We start from the raw sequence: 14,435 nt of genomic DNA on the forward strand, positions 1-14,435 counted from the left end.
CAGTCTGAAACCTCCTCGAGAAAACTGGTCTCTATTCTTCAAAAATGTCAAAGTCATGAAAGAGGAGGACAAATCGAGGAAAGGCTTGGGATTGAAGGAGGCTAAAGAGACATGGTGTCTAAAGGTGGTCCCTGACCCTGGATCGGGTCCCTTAGCAGAGAAAACAATGTCTTCACTGAGTGGAAACTCAATTAAGATCTGGAGAGAGCAGAGTCATACTGATGCTAAGCTCTTGACTTGCATAGTTGTCCTGTGGTTACGGGAGGGAATGAACTTGTTCTCGGGAGAAACACACTGAAGAAGAAATGGAGAATCATGGTAGAGCAAATGTGGGAAAAAGTGCACTTCTGGGCCATCTGGGTGAAAAGGTGATCAGAGAGTCTATGTATTGTTCTCGCAGCTTCTCTATAGGCCATGAGTTATTTTAAAAAAGAAAAACCAGTTAACAAAATGGTAAGGGGGGCGATCCGGCAGGAATGATAGTAGGGAGCATGTCTTGAGGGCTCCTGTGTCCCAGGCACTGTCCACACACTGTCCGCCTCACAGCAGTCCTGGGAGACAGTTAATGTTACTATCCTAGTCCCACTTCTTGGAGGGGTAAACTGAGGCACAGAGCAGATGAGTGACTCACCCTGGGTGCTGTAGGAACTGAGGGCAGAGCTGGGCTGGGAGGATTGACAGAGGCAGATGAGGGGGCTCCTGCATAAAGCCGGTTCCTGAACTTCCCTCCTAAAACCTCATTATTTGACCTATAATGGTCATCAGTAGCTGCCTCCCCCGTTAGACTATAAGCCCCATGAAGTCAGGGCTGTGTCTGTCTCGGTCATTGCCATGTCCCTGGTACCAGCAGAGGGCTTGGCAGAGAGGAGAAATCCAGCAACTGTTTATCAGCTGAATAACTGAATAACGATGATAATACTATGACTATGAATAATGATGATACAAATAAAGGTTCTCACCTGTGTTAATGCATTTCACCTTCAAGACAACCCCGAAGATGGTGTTATCCTCATTTTACAGGTAAAGAAGCTGAGGTCACAGAGAAGTCTTGCCCAAGGCAGGCAGCCAGGCAGGGCAGGACTGCCGCTTGCACCCCACCTTGCCTTCCAGCACTCACCTTCTGGAAGTCCTTCTTGGAGATGAGGCCACGGGGATCAGTGACGTAGTCCTGGAAGGCCTCAGAGCCCACGATGTCCTTGAGTTTTAGGAACATGTCGAAGAACTTGAGGATCATCTCCACATTGGACGAGGATTCCACGAGCATGTCCACCATCTGCCGGGCAATCATGCCGTTCACCACGTTCCCTGTGGGCAGGGGCCTGGTCAGTGTGGCCTGGCAAAGCCTCCTTTCTGGAGCCCCACCTCGTTTGCCTCCTTCTTCGGCTCGGAAGCTCCCAGGATCCACTGTGCTGGTGGAAGCTTCCCTGGCCAGCTCCCACGCCTCCCCTCTAAGGACATGGCTCATTTCCTGACCTGCATCAGCATCAGGTGTGAACCTGGCTGGTCCACCTGGTCCACCTCCCTGAGAGCTGGGGGGGGGGGCATCAATAAAGATAACACTGCCAGAAGCTACCAGCAGGTCCCAGAGGCTGTGCCCAGGGCTGTGCCCTCACCCTAGCAGGGGAGGGGTGTTACTGTCCGTGTGTGCAGATGAAGAGGCTGTGACTCAGAGAAGGTCACACGCTCAGGGTTACTGAGCCAGCAAGGGGGTGAGGAGGATTTGAAGCCAGAGATGCATGACCTCAGATCTCACACGCTCAAGCCTTCCGCTAGTCCTCTGAGGCCAAGCAGGTCCAGAGGTGAGCCAGGTAGGGCCAAAGTTAAGACAGCAGGGAGAACTGGAGACTGTGGTAAAGTGGGATCCCACCCAAGTCTACAGCAAACTGGCTCCAGCTTCTTTTTGTGCCCTTCAATTTTATATATTTATATAGATTTTATTTTATTTTTAAAAATATTTCTTTATATATTTTGGGGGAGAGGGGGAGAGAGAGAGGGAGAAAGAGAGAGAGAGAGAGACTCTCCAGGAGACTTCCCGCTGAGTGTGGAGCCCCACACCGCGTTCTATCCCACAACCCTGAAATCATGACCTGAGCTGAAATCAAGAGCTGGATGTTTAACCGACTGACCAACTCAGGTGCCCCAAATTGTCTTATTAATTAGCAATAACTTATGGCTGTTTTAAATCACTTAGATCACTAAGCTTTGAGGACACTCATTAGGCAGCAAAAACTAACCCACTGAACAAATAAATACATCAATAACTATTAGGTATATAAACTTTAAAAAGCATCGGGGCCACCCACCTTATTAGGATTTCTCTTGGGATTCAATAAACTAAGGTACATACAGGCAGGGCCTGGCATATAGTAAGTGCTCAATACATATTTGCTGAGCTTGTTACTGTGACCCCTTCACCAACCCGTTTGACTCTGACACGATGTCAGATGAAGTTGAAGGTTAGGGTCTCCTGGGTCTGAGGGCCATTCCCTGCTTGTCTTTACCCTGCCTCCCACCTGCTGGGTGTTTACCTTCTAGTAGTGACAGCAGCATCACCACCATGTCCTTCTGTAGATCCAGCAGCTCCTTCAGCAGCTCGATCTGGCTGGAGTCCTAGAGACCCCACACCCCGGTTATGTGATGACTGGTCTCTGTAGAGATGCCTCCCCCACCTCCAGCTGTTTCCACCCCTCCCGATCCACCCTGCAGGGCCTGAGACCCCTTCTTACTCTCCTCTTACCTCCGAGGGGACCCGAGTCCAGACATGTTCCTCGGAAGCAGGGGAAGGGGCAGAGAGACAAGATTGTGGGGGTGGGGTTGGCACTTTGGGGAAGCGGGCTCAACAAGTGATATGTGGGAGCAAGAGCTGGCAGACGAGGGGGCTGGGAAAGCAGAAGCGTGGGTGGTGGGTGCTTGACACATGTTTGTTGAATGAATGTTCAATGGAAAAAGCTGGATGCTGGGTTCAGAAGAAAGACTGGAGGACTTGGCCAGGTGGCTTTCAGTAAACAACCTGGGGAGAAGGTGGGGGCTCACTGCCTCCCCTGTCACAGTGCTTCATGTAGGGCCTACAGAAGCTTCCTACATGGTCAGAGACCTGCCTCACGTTCCCTATTTGTATTAGGTTGATCTACGTAAAACTTGTCAATATGCAAGCATTTTTGACCACCGAGTGGTCATTTCATCTGGTTCTACCTAATATAATGGAGAAGGGGGAAGGATACCACACAAAGGGCATGTAAAGCTCCTCTACCCCAGTGATGCTCCTTCTGGGGGTGCTGATTCTAATTCTTACACAGTTCCAAACTCGGCATTCTGACTCTAAGATCCCAATATACCAGAATCTCAAGATCCTAATCTGGGTGGGTGCCTGTGGTGTGTGTCTGCAGGTGATGCCTGAGCCAGCACCCTGCTTCGCGTGACACACATGCAGGGCTAACCCCACTTTCCTGGTTTGGGGGTGGAAGGGGTAGATGACCAGATCTGGCCAATCAGAGCTCTTTCCCCTGGCCACGGCGATTGGCTCAGGGGTGAGCATGTGACCCCAACAGTCCACTCTGAGAATCGCAGGTCCGAAGTCTCATAAAAGAGGGGTTCTCTGCCCTCTGGATTTGTTAGTGGGGTGCACAGACCCGTGGGGCCCCATTTTTCCAGCCAGTATGAGAGCCTGCTTGAGAATGAAGCCAGAGAGAAGACAGGCGTTTGTGCTGACATCATTCTAGGGCCTGGATCTCTGCTGTGAACTGATAAATTCTTCCCCTCCCGCCCCCAACTAAAGCCACCACTTCGCATTGGATTTCGCCCACGCAGCCCAGCCCTAGTCCTTGGCTAACGAATTAACACTGCAGGATTGGAAACTCTACACTAAAATACCAATATTCTCTAGACTTTTAAGGTCACACCACCGACACAACTTCGAATGCACTGACACTGCGGAGTGGCATTCCAAGTTGCACTCCAGAGGACACCGGACAGGATTCCTGCCAGCCCCGGGGCAGCTCTGACTGGCTAGAAAGAGGCTCCCTCCTTCCTCCAGACGCTTCCTGCTGGGCAATTAGAGTTCAGTATGCAGGGTAGCGCCATCTGCTGGGGAGCTGCGGCACCTACGACGTTCAGGATGTGGACGGAGCAGCCTTGGATGTGTAGACCAGACAGAAGCAGAGCAAACGGACAAGGCGAGACACCGACCAGGCTGCACAGGGGTCGGGGGGATGGGGAAGGGGGAGCACAGGATTCTAGAAATGGGAGGACTCGACAGGGACCTTACATCATGGATGCCCGAGATGGGCGTCATCTGCCGCGGGCCGAATCAAGAAACAGAACACTCCTTCAGCCCCAGCCCCGGATCTAGAAAGCTGCCCGCTTTCTATCCCCGGGGCGTCGGAGTCCGAGAGCGCCTCTTCCCGGAGAAAAGAACACCAACCAATCATAGAGGGGCTCCGCGTCGGAGGGGGCGGGGCCTACACATCGGACCAATGGAAGTGTGGACGGGAAGCCAGCCGATTGGTGGTGGCAGAGGAGGAGGCGGGGCCATGCAGAGAGCCAATCCAGAGGGAAAGATGGATTTGGCCACCGCGAGGGAACTGGTCTGGAACATGCTGCGAGGACTTGGGTGCGAAAGTGAGTTGGGAACCGGCCACTTGGGGGATGCCCCGAAACAGCTGGAGGGAGAGCGGAGGGGCCCGCACCTGAGCGAGCTTCATCATCATGTGGGCAAACACGTGCAGGAATCCCACCACGGCGTCCCAGAGGCGGCTGTGCGCCAGGCTCTGCTGGTTCCCGGTGCAGGGGCCCTGGGGGGGGGGGCAGAGGGCTTCGGTGAGAGCCAGGTGGGCTGCGGGGTGCGGGGGGGCCGCCTTGCCCGCCGCAGCCGGCGGACCGTACCTGGATGTACTCAGTGAGGCTGTTGAACACCTGCTTAGCGACCGACATGGCCTTGGAAAAGTTCCTCTTGCCCTGCTCCTCAATGACATCCTTGCCGGAGTAGTACCAGTAGAAGTCGCTGATGGACTCCTGGGGTGCGGGGTGGGGCGACAGGGGGTGAAGGGGTGCTGGGGCCGACCAGGGCCCCACAGTCACCCACCAGGTCACACCTGGACGGATCACATCCTCACCTGCAGCCGCAGGAGGTAGTCTACCGTGCAGATGATGATGTTAATAGTGGTCGTGTTCCCTGTTTGTGTCCGTAGGTAGTTTTGGAAATCTGGGGAGATGAAAAGTCATTCGTTCATCGAGAGTCTACCATGGTGTTAGGGGAGGTGGACAGTGGGTCATTTATTCATTTATGCGATGAGTGTTTATTGAGTGCCTGTTGTATGCCAAAGGCATATCATCATCATCGTTATTTATTTAGTCTTTATCCAGTACCTACTGTGTGTCCGAGGAAGGTGAGGATCATTTATTCATTTATATAGTAACAATTTATCGAGGGCCTAATACATGCTGGATATGGTGGAGGGCCATTTATTAATTCTCTTCCCCCCCAAATATGTCCCTTGAGTACCTACAGTATAGCACGGGAAAATGGAGATTCAGTCTTCCATTTGTTTCCAAAACTTTTTATTGAATGTCTATTATGTGCTGGGGAAGACTGAAGATTGGTTATTCATTCATTCATTTATCCAACAAATACTTATTGAGCACCTGCCCAAAGCCAGAAGAAATAAGCATCTGTCATTTCTTTTGTTCATTTGTTCAATATATATTTACTGAGCATATACTATATGCTAATGTGAGATGAAGATTGGACACTTACTCTTTGGTACTACAAGTTTATTGAGCATTCACTATGTGCCAGGCACTGTTCTAGGCCCCGGGAATACAGCAGGAAAAGAAAATAAAGTCCCTGCCTTAGGGAGGTTTATATTCTTGAGTTTATAATCTTCTCAATCTTTTCTAACGGCAAATTACAGCAAGGAATCCATTTTACATTGAGACCTAGTGCCCCTGTTTAACCTGAAATTATATCCACATATACCTGAAACAAGTTTCGCGTGCCCACATATGTACCGCATCTTCTGGTACTTTCTGTCCTGTGCTAGTCTAGTTAGCTACAAAAGAATTCTGATTTCAACCCACTACAGTTGTAGTCCTCAACTTCTCAACCTTGGCTGAAGATTAAAATCACCTGGAGACTTTAAAAAAATCCCCAGGCTCCAGCCTCACCCCACACCAATTAAATTAGAATCTCTGAGCTTGAACCCTGGGCTTTAGAATATTTTAAAAATATGCTCCGTGGACATATCAGTGGAATTAAGATGTGAGCCTCTGCAATTCACTGATTCATGAGCCATTGGTGAATTGGTTCCCACTAGTTTAAAAATGTTCTATGGCAAAAAGCCGATAACTGTTACAGCTGAGTGATGGGTACATGGAGACTTATTAGACCATCCTTTCTATTTTGGTGTGTGGCTGAGAAGTTCATAATAATAATAATTTTTAAAACCCCACTGTTTGGTAGGGGTGGTGGTGAAGAATACTGGGCAGAATGATCAGGGTTGTGAGGTGGGACACCCAGGGGGCTGGAGTTGCCCAGAGGAGGAGATACCTGACCCAACTGAGGTAGCCAGGGATAGCTCCCTGGAGGAGGGGACCTCTGAACTGAGACAGGAAAGGTAAGTAGGGTTGGGCTGTATGGATTCCCAGCTGTGTGACCTTGGACAAGTTGTTAAATCTTTGTGTGGCACAGACTGTGCCTCAGTTCCCCCATATGTAATTTGGTGGTAACAAGAGATCCTACTTAATGGAGCTCTTGGGAGTTCTTAATGCCTTGGCATGCGTACGAATTTAGGACAGCCATCTGGTATATAGTGTTCAATAAACGTTAGCTGTTCTTAAAGGGTCTTAAAGAGTGGGTTGAGCTGCACTTTGGAGCAGTGATTAAGTGTGGGCCCCAGACCAGCAGCGGCAGCATCTCCTGGAAACCTTTCAAAAATACAAATTCTTGGACTCTACCCCAGAACTACTAAATCAGAATCCTAGGGATGGGGCCCAGAAGTCTGTATTTTAACAAGGCCTCCAAGTGATTCTGAGGCACGCTTAAGTTTGAGAACCACCCTTTGGCAGATGACTGAATCATCAAATTATCAAGGCAACAAAAATGGGCTTCTGCTAAGTCCTTTTAATGTTTATGGCAATGTCCTGTTGCACAGGATGGCTTTACCCGTCCTAGAAAGGTTCCTCCCTCTCAAAGTTTTACTGTCCATCTAATTTCTATGTCACAATCACTGCATCAGGCTGAATGCCCATTTTGCCTGGTTGTACATTACAGATGAAGATTACACTCAAATTTTATAAGCAAATGTACACAATTCTCAACTCTCATTTCTAACTCCTTTGTGTTAATTCAGATTGGCCCGCATGCCTAAATGGGTACATATACAGCTCCCCTCTCCTGTAAAGAGAGAGAACTGAGAACTGTCAACTGAGAACATGGACATAGACAAGTACAAGAAACAAACCTTTTGTCTACTTTGAATGGTACCAAATACTCAAGACATGCAAGGCATCTGAGATTTGAAAGCTATTTCAAATATTTCCTTGATTGGGCTAGTAAATGAACCCACGCATTTATGCAGAGGACTGGATTGCAAATTTGGTAGGGGAGAGGAATTAAACCATTAGAACATTCCAAGAAATCAGAGATCCAGGGAATAAAACTCATTCAAAACCCCAAAGACTGATTCTACCTCAGTTAAAAATCAAAGAGAGAAAAATCCTAGTCCCGTGGCACAAACGTATTTCATAAACCTTGAAGGAAAACCAGCTGTGGACATAAGAGCTTTTGAGAGTGCAAAGCAATGGATCACGCTTTATCCGTTGTGGAACAGAGGAGGGTGAAGATGAAAGGAATTTACAAATGAGTTCACCTAATGAACACCAGCCAAAACGAGGTGCAAGCTCTGTGGAAGTTAGATTTACAATTACTTCCATTCTAGTGCTAAAGGTTAGTTTCTGGGCAGTCTGTGGTTTCACAATCATCTGCTATGTGTCATAACCTCAACCTTGAGACTGTGCATATTTGTTATAGGAAACAGCCTTGGGTAGAATGTTTGTTGTGCATTATTTAATGTTGTGAGCTATGTGTGCAACACGGGTGGTTATATTTTCTCATCAGTGATGTGTTTCCTTAGCTTTCTGTGTCATCCTTGGCACATCCTCTGCCTGCACCAGAAGGTAAGTTGGGGAAACTCTTTTTTAGGTTGGGAAAGAATCTCTAAGGCCTTCCTCTTGGCAAAGTATTTTATAAGCAAAATTAAGAAGTGATTCTGATAAGTTCATTTTAAAATTCCATGCGGTTTTTGCCCCCTTTGCAGAACCAAAGTATGGAAATCTACCACATTTACTTAACTTTTTGGTCTGCTGCTACAAAATGCCTGTGGTGGAAAAAAAGGCACGTGGCTAAGTGCTCATCTGCTCAAATTGATTGGAGGCAGGGGGTGGGGGGCAAACTGGTTTTGGGCGGATTGCTTTTGGGGGATTTGGCCTGGCCAGAAGAGGTGCAAGTGTAGCAAAGTGGCTAGATTGCAGAAATTAGAAAAGCATTTAGGAAGGGGGGTGGACAGGGCTTGATAATGGCTGAAAAGGAAGGATGAAGGACAGTCGGGCCAAGCGTGGGTGGTGAGGCCACTACTGATAAGGGGTGCAGGGCCTGGAGATGAACTCAGGCAACCCTGGCCTCCTCTCCCCCCTCCCCCCCCACTTCTTCTTCCTCACCATTATTGTGTCCCTCACAGAGCAGTTGCAGGAATCGAAACAGGTCTTGGGTGAATTCATCATCTGCCATGACCTTCTCTCCTGGTGGGGAAGAGGGGGACAGCGCCCAGAAGGGGTCAGACGCGCCAGGACAGAGCACACGCATGCACAGGGCCCTTGCACACTGCACACGCATGCACAAAGCGCAGGGAGGAGCAGCCGCCACTTCAAAGACGCTGTGAGGGCCCCGCGCATCCACGACACCAGGGAGTCCCGGCTTCAGAGTCATCGGGAGATGAAGACCCGAGGGCCCGGAGTCATGAAGGTGAGGCCTCAAGCGTCTTTCTAAACATCAGGGTCCCACTGACGTCACCACTTGTGAGCTGTCAGGCCATGTCTGCCAACCCCGCAGAGGTTCAGCTGCTGGGGTCTCCCTTAGCTCCCATCCAGGGCCTGGGTGGTGGGTAGGAGTGGGGGTTAATGGATTAAGGGGATCGGAGTCACTTTCACGCAAAGGCTCGGAGCGGGAGGGGATTGGGCAGGGAGTGGGGTCGCAGCCAGCCAATTGGCTCAGATGCCTTGAAAGCAGCCAATCCGGGGGATGCGAGGGGAAGGCGTGCAAACTTGGGCCAATCTGAATGGGCATCTGAGAGCAGCCAATCACCGCGGACTCTAGGGGCGGGAAGCGAGAGAGAGGGCCGCTAGACAGGGACGGGCCAATCAGAGCAGGCGCGGGGGAGGCACGCACACCAATCGGAGTGGGTGCTGGGGGCAGCCAATCCGGTTGGCGGATGGGAACCGCAGCCTTGACCAATCTGGGGTCGCGGGCGCAGAGAGCAGGCTGGGGGGTGGGGGGGCGTGGGGACGACCCCACCCCGGGACTGCGAATCTGGGTCTGGAAGTCTGAGAACATGTAGCCGGAAAGGGGTCTCTGCCAGCTCCTCTAGCTTCTTTTTTACACAATGAGAAACAAGCTTATTTATAGAAGGTAAGAGACTTGCGCATAGTCTCCCATGTTGTTAGTGGCTAACCTGGGACCCGAATCTCGGGCTCCGGCTCAAGACCTTGCGCGGGCCCGGCGCCTCACGGAAGGGGCCCTGCCACCCTGGATGTCCCAGATCCTCAGCCCCCAGGTGGAGGGGGTGCTTGGGGGTTAGAAGGGAGGGGGGCGCGGTAGCACAGCAAGGGGGAATGGGCTGGGGGAATTACCGTTCTGGCGGTTGATGACTGGGGCAGCCAACAGGATGGGAGGAGGAAGCAGGAGAAAAGAGGGAAAAAGAAAGACAGGAAGGAGACAGAGAGACAGACACGGAAAAACAGTGACACAGTCAGGGACGAAGACATCAACACGGAGAGAACAATCACAGAGAATCAGAGCGATGAGGAGACGGACGGAACCGAGGAAGAGTAGGAAATGGGGATCAAAGCGGAGGGAGAGAAGGAAGAGGGAAGAGAAAGATGGGCAGGTAGAGGTGGAGAGGCAGGAGGCGGGGTCGGGGCAGAAAAGTTAGACACGTCACAACACGGCAAAGAGGAGACTCAATTAACCCGGATTAGGGACATTAATGAGAACAGCAACCAGGGTGGGAGACGCGGGGCATGTGGAGGGCGGGGTCCATGTGGTGATGGGGGCGCAGGGTGGGGTTGGAGAACACAGGACGGAGGGACAGCGGGGGGTGGGGACCCTGAGGAGGGAGGCTCTGGAGGAATGTGCAGGCAGGATTGGGGACCACCACACAGGGGGGACCTTGGGGATGGTCGCGGGAGGGGGTGTCTGGGAGGAAGGGAGCTCTGGGCAGTGTGGGCGAGGGGGCGATCCGGAAGGAAGAGGACGTCCCAGGAGAGAAGCCCAAGAGAGGGCCTCACCAGTTCCATCCTCGTTCACCATGCCCAGCCCCTCTGCCTTGTTCTGTCTCTCGAAGGCGTTGAGATCCAGGACGCTGGGAGAAAGAAAGGAAAGATAGGGAACATGGGCTAAGGCCTCGCCGGCTCTTCCAGAACCTTCAGGACACCCCCCCCCCATCAGGCGGAGAGCCACAGTAAACCATGCATGAGCTGAAATCAAGAGGAAGTGGAAACAGAATTGGGAGAAGCCACGTGGTGGCAGCTGTCAAGTGACATGGGGCTGGGATGAAATATGCACACGCTGGAATCAGGAGGAAACAGAAACCCTCAATCAGCAAGAGCCAGAGGGGGAGAGAAAGTCTGTTGACAGAAGAGAAGAAAGGCGGACGGTAGTGGTCACATGAGCGGGGTCATCAGAGCCCCAGTTCCCTGCTGCCTGAGAGCCCCTTGAATTCTCTACCACCTTCTGGTTCCAGCTGCCCGTTTTTAAAGCCCCTTATTATTGTTATAATCACCTCCCCGGTATTTGAGCTCTTGAGCTCGTTTGAGGAGGTCTCTGTTCCTGGAAGTCATACGGGGGCGAGGCCACAGCCACACGAAGTGGCTTAACTGTGACATTCCACTAGACCCACCTGCACGTTTGCATCAGCGCCTGGATACTCTGGAAGAAGCCCACTTCCTTCTTGTCCTTCAGATAATCCAGCATTTTCTACAGAGGGGGCGGGAGGGGAGGGGGAACTGGGAGTCACATGGGAGCCTCCCACCCCTCTAAGCCCAACTCCCAAGTCCCATCTGTCACCTGTTGCACATCTGCATTGCCTCCATTGAGGATGGAGATGCCCAGCTTCAGGGTGGAGGACACCATGGCGCCCGTCTCTCCTGGAGGGGGTGGGGGGCAAAAGATGGCCCGCTCAGTTTGGGGGCTGTGTTTTCCACCCCCCAGAAGACAGCGGCCCCAGGGTGTGGGGAGAAGGGAGTGACGTAGCACCAGGGGGAAGGAAGAGTGAGAAATTGCAAGGCAAGTGGAACGTGCGAGCGCTAGCGTGAGAAGCACAGGTGTGCAGGTGGGAGTGTGCGCCACGAGGTCCACAGGAGATGGTGGCAGTGGGGACAGGGCGCGTGTGCTCGGGAGGAGTGCCTGTGTGAAGGCACCTTTGCAGGCACTGATCATCTGGAGCACCATCTCCGCGGCTCCTCGGTTGTGCAGCCGTGACTGCTGGTACAGGAGCCTCTGCTTCTCCATCTCTTTCTCCTGCAGCAGAGCCAGGCCCACAGGGCCCAGTGAGTCCCGGCTCACCAGCCCGGCCTTTTCCCCTCACAGCCTCATCCCTCACCCCTCCTCACTCCTCCCCTCCCTTCCCCTCTCCAACCACGCCCACTGGCTCATTCCTTTAATCGTGAGCTCCCTCTATTCCCTGGCACTGAAGTCCATGGTTTGTCTCTTGTGCTCAGTGCAGGGCCAGGCATGGAACAATCTTAACCTGGGCCCATGGACCTCCAAGGGTTGAGAAGATAAAATCTAGGAGGTCAGAGGTCTGTGAACTTAGGTGTGTGGGGGGGAATAACACGTTTATGTTTATCGCCCTCTGACTGCAACGTAGCATTTCCTTCCATTGTGGACAAGGACATAAATCATAGCAATATTAGCAGAACCCGTGGTGGGTCACCAGTTAGACCACAGATGTTTCCATACCACATTATTTTTGCAGCCATCTTAAAATATTGCTTATGTTCATCATTACTACTCATCAATTACTGTAGCTACTGGATCCACTGTGAGATTGTGTCATTTGACGGATGGATAAAGAAGGGCAGGTATTACTGTTAACCAGGAATGGATGGGTTAACTATGGCTTACCAGCTCTTTCTCACTGCCTGGCCTTTGCATACGCTGTCCCCCCGCCCCCCAACCTGGAACACCTTTCTCCTTTTCTTCAGCACACTCCCTCTATCCTCCTGTTCAGACATCCCCTCCTCCGAGAAATCCCCCTGACACCCTTCCCCCTCCCCAGTGGAGGAGGGACCTTGCTTGGGCTTCCAGAGCCCCCTGAACTCCCCCCTCATGTCCCCCTGAGCTGCTCTATGTTCCCCGGCCCTGACCCCTCTGCCCATGCCTCCCCCATCCTGCCCTGCCCACTTTGTCTGGGTTCTCCTTATCACCATCGTGAATACTCTGCTGTTGTCTGGCTGTGTATCTGTCTCCCCAATAGACTGACAGCCACTGCTGTGTCCCCAGCATCACCCAGCACAGGACTGGGCCCAGAGCACTACTCTGTGGACACACAATGAATAAATAGGGCAAGATGGAAGCCAGGGTCCCTAATCCCATTCCTCAGGGACCTCCTGACCCCACCTACCTCAAAGGAAACCTCAACTTCCTCCTCTTGGGCTTCACCATTTTCCCCTCCTTCCTCCAGGTGGCAGCTCTGGGGATGTGACATCAGTTAGGGATGAGGTCAGTGCACAGAGGAGATACCCCAGTCCACCCCCAGCCCTTGCAGTGGCCAGGCATTGCTGGGAAGAAGAGAACCTGCCTTGGATGGGGGCAGGGTCTCACCTTTGCCATGATATCAGCATACGCCATATACAGGTAATCCTCGTCCAGTTTGCTGAAGAAATAAGGGGGGAGATAGTCAGGGCCCAGTGGAGAGGACCCCCATCCTATAACCGCTTCCGGTATTCCTTTGGAGAGCCACCCCTCCCCACGTTCAGGCTGTGTGGTTCAGGTGGGGTAGACTGTCCACTGCCAGAGTGGGCGGGTGATGGAGGCTGAGCCAATCACTACTTTCAATCTGCTTGGCCACAGCAATAGGTACGAGATGGTCATGGGCTTCATGCTGGTCCCCTGGAATTCATTCTGGGAGTTTTGCTGGAGCTATTGGTAGAGGTGCTTCCTTTCCACAGGGGTTGCTAAAATAGTGTGATGGACGCCTGGAGCTTCCAGGGCCATCTTGTCACGTGTTGGCTCATTTGACACCTTTGATCAACCACTTTCTTGGGTGTCCTTAGTAGCAATAATGATAATGATAATGATAATAATAACGGAAGTAGTGGCCAATGCCTGCTGTTGAATCTAGATTAGTCACTATTCTAAGTGCTTTATATGTCTTAACAAGTTAAGGATTTGTAATCCTTAATAGGATCACATAGGTAGATTAGATAGTTAGCCTCATTTTACAGATAAGTAAACTGAAGCACAGAGATCTTCTTGGCCAAGCCACACAGCTTGTACTGTGATTGGAACCTGCATAATCTGGGACACCTGGGTGGCTCAGCAGTTGAGTGTCTGCCTTTGGCTCAGGGCATGATTCCAGGATCGAGTCCCACATCAGGCTCCATGCAGGAGGCCTACTTCTCCCCTGCCTGTGTCTCTGCCTCTCTCTCTCTCTGTGTCTCTCATGAATAAATAAATAAATCTTAAAAAAAAAAAGAAAAAGAAACCTGCATAATCTAACACCAGAGTCCTTGATTTCCAAAGGATAGAAAACAGGACACTCTGCATCCCAGTCTCCCTTGTAGCTCATGGTGGCCTGATGTCAGGATTCTAGCCAATGAGCTCTGTGCAGAGGCCTGGCAAGGAGAGTTGCCTTCTTGGATAAAAAATATCTTGATCTTGATTAGAGAGGGGGGGTGAAAGAAGTCTTTCTCCTTCTTTCTGCCCGGCCTGTGGTCCTGTCTGGAAGTTCCACAGTCCATCTTAGGACCATAAGACAAAAGCTCAGAATGTCAGGGCAGAAAGCCCAAGTGAGCCCAGGGCCCCGCCTGTCACTGTTCCTTGGACTTTCTATCTCCTGACACATGTGTGAGGATCATAAGTCCCTAGGCTTCCATATCCTCATCCACAAAAAGGAGTTGATATTAGTATCTATCTCGTAGTGTGAAGAAGATTAAGTGAGAGA

The 14,435-nt window shown here is 51.4% G+C and overlaps 1 protein-coding gene across 1 annotated transcript in view; it reads right to left on the reverse strand.

The window, feature by feature from the left end:
- The window catches only part of RYR1 (ryanodine receptor 1), a 117,391-nt gene that overhangs the window by 29,242 nt on the left and 73,714 nt on the right, over positions 1 to 14,435 (reverse strand). The window contains exons 76-88 of the mRNA XM_055309977.1: positions 13,094 to 13,145; positions 12,894 to 12,962; positions 11,689 to 11,788; positions 11,336 to 11,415; positions 11,169 to 11,245; positions 10,558 to 10,631; positions 9,901 to 9,918; positions 8,713 to 8,793; positions 5,112 to 5,200; positions 4,882 to 5,010; positions 4,686 to 4,790; positions 2,529 to 2,610; positions 1,118 to 1,305 (exon numbers count right to left, since the gene is read on the reverse strand). Of these exons, the coding sequence (XP_055165952.1) occupies positions 1,118 to 1,305; positions 2,529 to 2,610; positions 4,686 to 4,790; positions 4,882 to 5,010; positions 5,112 to 5,200; positions 8,713 to 8,793; positions 9,901 to 9,918; positions 10,558 to 10,631; positions 11,169 to 11,245; positions 11,336 to 11,415; positions 11,689 to 11,788; positions 12,894 to 12,962; positions 13,094 to 13,145 (1,144 nt within the window). The remainder of the gene's footprint in view (positions 1 to 1,117; positions 1,306 to 2,528; positions 2,611 to 4,685; positions 4,791 to 4,881; positions 5,011 to 5,111; positions 5,201 to 8,712; positions 8,794 to 9,900; positions 9,919 to 10,557; positions 10,632 to 11,168; positions 11,246 to 11,335; positions 11,416 to 11,688; positions 11,789 to 12,893; positions 12,963 to 13,093; positions 13,146 to 14,435) is intronic.

Source organism: Nyctereutes procyonoides, unplaced genomic scaffold, assembly GCF_905146905.1.
Source record: "Nyctereutes procyonoides isolate TBG_1078 unplaced genomic scaffold, NYPRO_anot_genome, whole genome shotgun sequence".
Lineage (NCBI taxonomy): Eukaryota > Metazoa > Chordata > Mammalia > Carnivora > Canidae > Nyctereutes > Nyctereutes procyonoides.